General features: G+C 36.8%; 1 protein-coding gene across 1 annotated transcript; it reads right to left on the bottom strand.

Annotated features, from left to right (window-relative positions):
• Positions 1-4,218: 4,218 nt before the first annotated feature.
• LOC122074577 (LIM domain-containing protein WLIM1-like) lies at positions 4,219-10,453 on the bottom strand. Its single transcript, XM_042639461.1, has 5 exons — positions 10,081-10,453; positions 7,195-7,291; positions 7,067-7,107; positions 6,804-6,893; positions 4,219-4,742 (listed from the first exon to the last, which is right to left on the bottom strand). Exons 1-5 carry the CDS (start codon positions 10,216-10,218, stop codon positions 4,533-4,535), a joined length of 576 nt encoding a protein of 191 aa, XP_042495395.1. The 5' UTR covers positions 10,219-10,453; the 3' UTR covers positions 4,219-4,532.
• Positions 10,454-10,727: the final 274 nt, after the last annotated feature.

The raw sequence follows: 10,727 nt of genomic DNA, 5'->3' as shown, positions 1-10,727 counted from the left end.
CTGGCTGCAATATCTCCTTGCCTTGGGTTAAAACGGCAAATAGTAACCCTTGGAAATCTGAGGCTTTGGGACACTTGACTATTATATCTCTTGTGAAAACAATTGACCAAGTCTCCTATCTTGCTGTTGAAGTCCTACATTATTTTTGTTTTGTGTTCTGATTTTCTTATCATCCATTGGCTTAAAGCATGAAATCCAATAGCTGACCTACAAACTCCTACCTTGCTATCCAGGAATACCATCATAGCTGTTCACTTTTGGAAATATTTAGGAAACTATGGGTTGCAATGATTCTCAACCCAGAAACCTTTGACATGATTTAGTCTCCAGTTTTCCTCAACTCCTTTACGATATGATGCTGATGTGTGATTACTGACCTGTTGTTGCACTTGGTCATTGGTTGTTTTGAAATGTCGCCTGATCTTTTTGGGTTGTCATTAACTTTGGGTTAAGATTGTGGCCTCTTGACTATGTACTGGCTGGTGAGTGCGGTTCAGGTTCTTGTATGAGAACCTGATGCATCTTCCTTACAGGCTTTACACAGGTGTTTCAATGTTCTAGACTTGGAACCGTCAGTGTCATGTGGGCATTGCTAACTGTTCTTTGCTCAAAACCATTGAATACTAGAGACTTAGGCTTGGCAGCCAATCAAACACGGCAATTGAAAGCACTTTTCGAAAGCATTTCTAGGTTGTACTATTTTTTATTTTTATTTTTTTAAATTTGGTGTTTTGTTTCTTTAATTAAGGGTGTGCGAAAGTGCCCCTACCCACATTTCATACTGGCAAAATAAATTGTTGTATTCAAATTGTCTATATCGAAGTAACCTCAACCCAAATCAAATAGTTGAGTACATATATGCAGTTGGACTAAACCATTTCGTCACTCCATTAGGCTCCAAATCCCCTTACTTCCATGGCTAGAATTCTCCCCAGTTTCACCTCTTCATTCATCGTTTGCTTCACCATCTTATTTTTATTCTCCACTTTGGTCATTGATGGCGAGCCCCATTGCTTGTATAGAGGTTTAATGCTAGAGAAGATGGGGTTTAAGAAGGAGAAGGTAAGCCACCTTCATTACTATTTCCATGACATGTTTTTCGTGGCCTTGGCCTAACTATCTTTCAAGAAAAATTCATTATGAAAGGTCTAAATCATGTTCTTTCAATTAAGATCTATTATCCATGTCATATGTAATGTGAATGAAAATATCATTTCTTAAAGGCTTAGATCATGATTCTTTGTAAGAGAATCCGGATCAAAGGTCAAGTTATATTTTGATTAAGATCTATAATCTATATCCCATATAACGTTTAATGGGAATAGATCATTGACCAAAGGTCCAGATCATAATACTCATAAGAAAAAAAATATTTCATAAGGGTTTAGATCATTTTTTTTCTTCAAGGGAAAGGGTTGGACATGGCTGACACGCCTCTAGCAACTAGCTCTCTCCCTCCTTAGAGCTAGCGTTTCAACCAATGAGAGGGATAAGAAGGGAGAGACATGGAGATCATTTCAAAAGGAGAGGGAGAGAGCGTGACATAGGTTAAGACAGTTTAATAAAAATAGATCATTGATCAAAATCCCAGATCATGATCCATCATAGAAGATTCATGCTCAAAGGGTCTATATTATGCTTCTTCAATTAATATCAATGATCAATATTGTATATAATGTTTAATAAAGCTAGCTTGTTGAACAGAGGCCGAGATTATCATTTGTCTAAAAACATCAATGATCAAGGGTGTAGATAATATTCATTCAATTGAAATTCATGATCCGTATCACATATCATATTTGATGAAGATAGATCGTTAATCAAACGCCAAATTCATAATCCATACAAAATCCCTAATTAATGGTCCAGATCATGCTCTTTCAGCTAATAGTTCATGTCCTTCTTATGACAATTAAGTATATAGATCTGGCCAAATTGAGTCACCTTATAATTATTTCTGATGGGAGCTTTGATAAAAAATCCGTAAAGCTGTGTGGGCAAATTGTTATTATACTTAAGCACACATTTGTTTGGATTATATATGGTGCTGTACGATCCGCTCAGGAGTCATGACTTATTGGTGGCCTCAGGAGTTTTTTACCATCGTATGGGATGTTTCTGTATGTATGAAACAATTTAGTCCTGTAAATTTTTTAGAAGTGGATAGAGCTTGGGTGGGTGTGACCCATAAGCTTCTAAACAATTGTAGGGTGGGTAAACGAAGGGAGGATGTTATGGTAAATTTGAACCTCTTTTATGGGGAAAAGAAGGCAACTTGCTGGTCATGTAGCCCCTGCGCCTACATACATGAGTACAAAAAATTACCACTTCACCCTTGGAAAATAAAAAATCTGATCCATATATGTCTCTGCACACGCTTTCATTAGTCCCCGGGTTTGTGCAGGGGCCTCATGACCAAGCAACGTTTTCTTACCTATATTTTCTTCTACCAATGCTATATTTTCTCTGATTTATTTAAAAAAAAAAAAAAATCCCCACATAATGAAATTCCTATGCATTTCTTGGTTTGAGTTGGACTAATGTATTGGGGGTAGAGGATCTGACTCTTCTCCAACGACTGCACCTTCCAATGACTATCCAAGGGTTAAGAAGGCTTGGTCATGCATCTCAACCTTCCAACACCTGGGGATGCGTGTCTTAGTAGTAATTTCGCTTTTGTGTCTCGGTGCAGGACCATGAGAGTAGATAATGTTGTCCCCCCCCCCCCCCACAAAAAAAAAAAAATAGGTAGTATTCTTTTCCCTCAAAATATATTAAGAATTTCTTAAGGACAGTGTCACTAGATTATGTTGTTTTCCACTCCCCCCCCCCGCCAACCCAAAATAGGTAGTGTTCTTTTCCCTCAAAATATATTAAAAATTTCAAAAGGACCCTGTGACTAGATAATATCATTTTTTCCCCAAAATAGATAGTGTTTTTTTTCCCAAAATTTATTAAGAATTTCAAATGTAGAAGCAATTGGGGAAAATCATCAAATTAAAGTAGAATAGTAATCATTATACAATGTAAAAAAAACTATGACATTTTAAATCATAGTCATATCTACCACTGAAAAAAGATCCACTAAGCTTCGACACCACTGACTGTCTAACAACCCATCCAAGGGTTGGGGAGTGCTTGATCACACATTTCAACACCTGGCAACATCTGGGAATATGTGTCTAAGCACTCTCAGCCCTTGGATGGGTCGTTGGAAGGTCAATGGTGTTGGAGAGTATCTTTTTCAGCCCTTGAATGGATCATTGGAAGGTCGGTGGAGTTGGAGAGGTTCTTTACTGGGGATAGATATGACATGCATTAATGACTACGTTTTAAAATGTCATCGCTTTTTACATCGTATAATGATGACCTACCTTTTAAATATTCTACTTTAATGTGATGACTTTCCCTTATTGCTTCTACGTTTGAAATTCTTAATATATTTTAGGAGAAAACACTATCTTTTTGGGGAGAAAACAACATCATCTAATCATACGGTCCTTTTGAAATTCTTAATATATTTTAGGAGAAAAGAATACTATCTATTTTGTGAGGAAAACAACATAATCTAGTCACACGGTCTTGTGCCCAGACACAAGAGTGAAATAACGACTCCACCCCCTATTAATGCCCTTGTTCGGCCCCCTTTCATTGGGCCTCATGTTGGTGTAGGGGCAATGCAACCAGATAGCATTCTTCTGTACTATGTTTTGATTCAAGATTTAAAATTTCATTATTGCTCCCATTTTATAACTAATTTACACTTATGGAAAAAAATTTCGACTAGTTACATGCTCGATGCAATCAACATGGTTAACACCAAGAAAAATCCTAGAGATTCCTTTCTAGAGTAAGTTTTTTCTACACCGTCGATGTATTCCACACACACGATCCTAAGGTCATTATTACTCCTTTCGTAAGTTTTTTCTACACTGTCGATGTATTCTACACCCACGATCCTAGGGTCATTATTATTCCCCTCTTTACTAGTTGAAGGTCTGAAATGCCCTCCCTTGTTCTGTACACTCATCCCATCACAATGATTGACTGGAATGCAGGGATTCCCTTCACACCCATGGTGTATAGAAACTGGGTCTTTTTCTTTTTCAAGTATTGGAGTTCTATTATTAAATAGTTTGAAAATTGATGATCGAGTTGGTGACCAGTTCACTCTTAGTGACAATCAAATCCATATTTTTTAAGATGTAAGATGAGATAGAAAACCAAACATTAAACATGCAGCACTATTATTGAGATGATAAAAGTCATTAAATATACTTATAAAAAGATAATGAGGTCCAAGACCCAACAAAACACACCCAACTGGAACTTTAAAGCAAAGGCTTCACAAGACCTTGGCTTATTGTAAGACCGGGATAGACACCAAACCCATACTGCTTGCAACTCATTCATAACTCTCTTAACGTATAATGCCTCAAGATCCATTGTATATGATATCCTATATTGCCATAAATGAAGGCTGTGATATGCACCAATTCCCTGAATGATGAACACATAGAATTAGCCTAGCATCACTTGGAAACTGTGTTCTCAGTCATCTCTTTATTGTCTTCATGCTTGCCAAGTTGGCTGAAATTACCCTTCTCCTTGAAGAGTTGAGAATGGTGATGCTTACAATAGAGTTTGTGATCATGGGCAACATAATTAGATGGGCTGATCACACAGCCTCCATGGGAGCACTTGAAACAAGCTCTGTGGTATGAGACACCATCAACTGCTACCTGAGAGAATGGTGGAGTCAGAAAACAATTAAGCCTCTTAAAAGGGAAACTGGCTTGATACAAGTAGATATTTGTTCATAGGGCACATCACACATACAAGTTGATTCTAAAGATACCTGTAAACCCTACTTACTGTTCAAACTCCTGTACAACTAAGAGCAATCATTATGCAGGTAGAATTAATGGAAGACCCATTATGCAGGTAGAATTAATAGGAGGATCCAGAGTAAAGCCAAGGTTGTCTTCCTAAGGTCAAAACCATTGGTTTGCACCTTAGAAGGTGGGGATTCCTTCCCCCACCCTCTATCTGTGGGGCCCACATTGACACTCTCAGTCAAAATGTGAGCCCGTACTGAACGGAACCATCTCCTGCCCTCTCATTGTTGCAGTTCCCCACTTTGGCGTTGTGGGAAACCTCTGCCCTATAATGGGAAATAGGGAATTATAGGATACCTGATGTTCTAAAGCAGAGAATGTAGTGCATCTACATAAAGATTGGGTCTTTGAAAAGACTAAACTTCCGAGTGCAGAGCCTCATCGCATCCTGCTAATCCACCTGAATGAAATGGTCCAGTCCAATATTTTTGACCCAAAAAGGCAAGGTTATCCTCAGGAGGTGCCATGGGACTTGAGGAAATAAAATCAACATCACTGTTATCTGGATGACAACCACTTCAACTAATTAGGGCTTCCGGTGCCTGAAACATAGACTATATATGGAGCTGTTAACTGATTCGATGGAGCATACAAGTGGTTTAGTTTAGCTCTTCTTGGGGGCCGCTATCCTTGTTGTGCACTTGTGAAAGCTAGTCTGAGTTGAAAGCAAGGTGAAGCAGCGCCCTTGCTTGCCACGTAAGTCGGACTTAAACCTACTTCAATTTCATTAAACTGATACATAAATATCAATGCATATATAAAACTATTTATACAGTAACTTCATAGCAATTTTTTTGGGGTCTGTGAAAGAGAATCTCACTCTATTGAAACATACTCAGATTGGCATATCTACAGATCTACTGTTAAAATTTCTTTTGGGCACCAACATGGTTCTATAGTGCATGACTAATAACCTCTAATTGCTACAACCAACTAATTATTATTAGATGTTCCAGTAATTCATTGGTTATTATATATATATGAGGTTTATCTCAACATGTACAATTAAATTAACATGCTATCCCTTAACACAAAATGAAGGTTGAGATAAGAACCCCAGTTATAAAAGCAAACTGCTCAGCTCCTTTCCCAAAAGAAGATTTTCTTGTATACGGAAAGTCGGAAATTATGTTTTTATTTAGTGTTGTAAAACAAGATTAAATTTTTTAAAAATCTAGTATATTTAATAGTTAAAACTTTGTGTACAACCAACAATTATTAGTAATTGGAGAAATTGTTCTGCCTGATTCTTGCATTCATTAGCAAGGCAAAGCAGAGTAGGAAGCAACAGCTGACATGGGTACAGGCTTGCTAGCCTAATTTTGGGGCAGACCGACAAATTATGATCATGAAAAGTTTTGTCGGTGCAATAAGAGCAGCTTACTCATCAGCCAACACAATTTTGTAGCCTATCTGTGATTTTCTTCTTCATTGTGCACTGCAAGCATGTGTCCCATGAGCTGCTATTTCCTTCATCCTACCAATTCAACTTTCTTTTTACTTAATCTATTATTTGAACAAAAGGATCTTACTTTTATGGGTTCAATAAATAGTCTGTTGTTTGAATATGTTTAGTTACAGTGAATCATATGTACAATTGAATCCAGTTAATGCCTAGGAGTTAAGGAAGCTAGTGTCCCACCCATTGCTTTATTTTTTTAACCATCTAGTCTATACTTTGCACTAAATAATAATGCATCTCAGTAATTTCAAGATTATCGGATAACAAATTGCATAATGAACTACCAGGCCAAAGGTAGAGGTTAGCACTCAGATGTAAGGAAGCAGCTACAACAGGGTGGTCTCCTGTTGTAGATCTACATGCGTTTTGAGGCAAAGGATTGCAATGACCACAGACACATCCAATGCTCTACAAACATCATAAAGTCTATTAATAAAGTTTACCTTTTCAAGTGGGTACACAGTTCTCTTGCAGGACACACACTTATCTTGAGTTCCAGCAAACAAACCCGAAACTTTATTGTTGGCTTGGTCCTGCATAATTTAGAAGATAATTAAAAGCAACTCCAAGAGGGTATTATGTAGCAAAGGATAACTGTAAAATGGGGAAATACTATGTGGATAACTGTATAATGGGGAAATACTATGTTTCAGAATTAGTTTCATGTTTAAAGAAGAGTAATATCAAAGTTGAGCAAGTGAAGCACCTTATCAGCTGATTTGTCCACTCTAACATCTTTTGGAGCACCTGGAAGAGACAAAACAGAAAATTAAACAAAACAAACATTAAGGCTAAAACAAAATCAAGAGAAATTCTTTAACAGGCCAGCCCCACCTTCAAAACTTTTGTCCAAACTGCCTGTCATCTTGAAGAGCTGGTTAAAGTGAGGCTTGCAGTACAGAACACCTTCGAATGAGCAGTAGTTGCTCAGCTGGAAAAGGAAAACAAAATAAACATTAAAAATCAGGAAAATGTGGGGAAAATGAATGAAAGACGTGCCGAAAGATGCTAGAGTGAGTTGAGCCGTGTGAATAGCTGCTCTATAGGGTTTTCTCTAACTATTGACAGTTGTAAAATTTCATTTTCCCTAGTATAATCATCCCTTAAATCATTTTTCATATATATTTTTTTTAATTTTAATTTTTGAAGCTTTATTCTGCCTCTTGGCGGAACACATTCAATCTGATAAAAATATTTGAGCACTAATTAATCTTTACATATATTTCGAAACAACAGAACAACGAGAAATCTGGAAGCATCAATTGGCATGTCCAGGCTTCATATTGCCTGCCATGATGAGATATAAATAACTGAAATCTGACCAATATAAAATATTATGCCACTTCTTGTAACAATTTTAATTTGTGCATAGATGCTACAGGTTTTCATTAGAACTACTACTAGAGATGGGAATTATTTCATAGTCTTATCTGTATAAAAGGAAAACTTTCTTATTGGACTAGCATACTATCCTGAGTACTCTGCCCTGCCAAAATTTTGGAACTTTGCACTGCTGAAATTTTGTATAATTTTGCTGACTAGCTAATTATGATTTTCCGGAAGATGGACATTACTTGGTTAAAATGCGAAGTAATCAAGGAGCACTTAGGATCCATATGAGAATGCTAAAAGATCACTATAGGTGAGGCTGTTGAAACTGCATTCCTTTTAATCAACAAAGATATTTTTCTTTGTTTTCTCCTGAAAGTTTTGTGAAAACAACTATTTCAAGAAAAGGAAAACAACCACACATTCTCAATTAAATAACACTAAGAAACCAGATTCACAATTTAGGAGAAAATGAATAGTTTCTTAAAGAACAGTGATTGAGCTGTTGGAATAAAATTCTTTACCAGGCTTATTTAAAGGAAGTATTGGGGTCATACATTAGTTCCTACATATTATCTGAATGTCAAGAGTAGATGATCATCGAGATTTATGGGCTAAATAGCAGCCATGCAACTGTTAATTGACAACCTCAGAGTACCAGATAGAGCTATCAGAATGAAATGGTGAATCATTTGAAGAAAAATTTATTGGGCTGGAGCCTCATGTGTTAGGAAGCTCTTGAAAGATCAAGATCTCACCTGGAGGAACTCAAAAGTGCCAACCAGGAGTAATGCTAGAAGTCATCTTATAACGGATGGATACATGATATATCACCTAGGAAACCATCTTCTATCTCAATTTTTTTTTTGTCCTGGCTCTCTATTTCAGACACAATAAAAGAAAAAAATTGGTTGAAGAAGTTCGAGCCAGATTTCCTATCAGATTTCTATCTTGTTGAATTCACCTATTTTTGTGAACCAAAGAACGAAGGTCTACAAGGTTCACGGATACTGCCCTGTTGGTGAAATGGCTGTGATGGTAAGGAATTTAGAGAAAATTCTCTGGAAGGAGGAAAGAGGGTAAAAAGGATCTTCTACCAGTGCATGGGAAATCAGTATGTTATAGTATCACTTGGAGGGCTGGAATGAAATAAAACTAAAAGTATCAGATTTATCCCCCAGGGGGAGGGGGACAAGGAAAACGGAACTTAGAGTGGATGAGCTGGTTCTTGAAGAGTTCCTCACCTATTTGGAGAAACATGGGTGAAATGATTCAGGGAAGTTTTGGCTCCTTGGATGCATAGAAACTTAAAATGACTAGGAATTAGTCCCGATAGAAAGATTACTAACCAAATTTGAAGAGGCGGTGAAGATATCTGAAGATCTAAGGATGTGATTACATAGCAATGTGGGAAATTTTCAGGCAAATTTTTTCCAAGTTGCTCGCGGGACGAGCGATTCCTTCGGTGCCAACATTACATGGATGGATGTAACCCTATTATTGAATCAATACATAATGAACTACAAGCTTCGGTAAACTATAATGTTTGACAGCATGCAATGGCAGAAACGATACCAGTACCGACATTTCCTGCAAAATTCTTCAAGCACAGTTCTTATCAACTATTTTGATTCCTTAAGTTGGAGCACATTGGCAATTTGCAAAGAAACCATACGGAAATAAAGAATGAAAGATGAAAAATGAAGTTACAGAATTTCCTGACATGATGAGGTAAGGGACCAGTCAATCATCTAGAACCATATCAATGGATCCATACTAAAATCACACAAATATAGAACCTCAAATCCCCCAGCACTGAATAAAGCACACAACCAAAAAGCATCAAATTGAACTCCATCAATGGAGAATTAACTATAAAAGCTGCAGAAAATGAGAACATCTTTTTCTAAGACTAAACTGAACCAAGATTGGGAAAAAGAAATAGAAGATAAATTAGAAGATCTAATTAAAAAAAAAAAAAAAAAAAAACCCATAATTTCCCCTTAAATTTCTACAAACCATAATGTGTAAACAAGCAAAGATGATCAGCGTCATCATCAAAGAAGTAAAGCCACATTTTCTACTAGGAATCTATTAGAAAACTATAGTAGAGGAAGAAGGAAGAGGGAGATGAGAAGATATTTTGAATATTAAACCCAACTAACCCCTTATTGCTCATAGCCAGTATAGATTCTCTGAAAACAGTACATAAAACCAAAAATCACCAAAGACGAAACTTGAAACAGCCATATTTAGAGAATAAGACAGGGAAGATAAATCCTCATCAGAGAATAGAAAAATAATTTTATAATTGATTGGAGTTAAGTTTCACAAGCATATCATTAAGAACAAAAATAAACAAATAAAAAAAATAAAAGAGAACAAATCAACCTTTAGGGTACCCTTGCAATGGTGGCATCGGAAGCAAGCCTTGTGATAGATCTTGTTATCAGCTGTGAGCTGATCCACCAAGTAAACCGTCTTCTCACAAGCCTTACATTTCTGGGTTGTCCCTGCAAATGTTGCCATTTCCAAATCTAACACCTTTCCCTTCACTCAACTGAAAAACAAACAACAACCCACAAAATCTCTAACTATATTGCTAGCTCTAATTCTTCTTCTTAGACAAACAGAACAAGAGATCGATTCATATTTAAAAATCAAAATTTTTTTTGCCCAGTGAAGTACTCCTCTCTCTCTCTGTCTCTCTCCACGCTCTATCCCTGTCTTACAGCTCAGACATCAGAGACAACGACTTTCTGAGAAAAAAAAATTTGTCTTTAAGCTACTGTTTGGTAAATAATGCAGGATTTGGAATAGCTTTTCTCGAGAGAATGATTTTATCCACTGAAAGGTAACAACAAACCACTGCTCCACAGTCCACAGTGGCCCGCACTTTCTTCTCCTGTTCTGCAAATATCAATATTGTTTGGCTTTTCCCGTCATTGTCATCATTGAATTCAAACTTTGAAATTTCTATGTTTGCCAGTTTCCCCATCTTCAAATCATTTTCCCCACAAATAAAGCATTTTGTTCTA

Source organism: Macadamia integrifolia, chromosome 3 (assembly GCF_013358625.1).
Source record: "Macadamia integrifolia cultivar HAES 741 chromosome 3, SCU_Mint_v3, whole genome shotgun sequence".
NCBI lineage: Eukaryota > Viridiplantae > Streptophyta > Magnoliopsida > Proteales > Proteaceae > Macadamia > Macadamia integrifolia.
The sequence above is the reverse complement of the archived record's forward strand: the minus strand, read 5'-3'. Positions and strand labels throughout refer to the sequence as shown.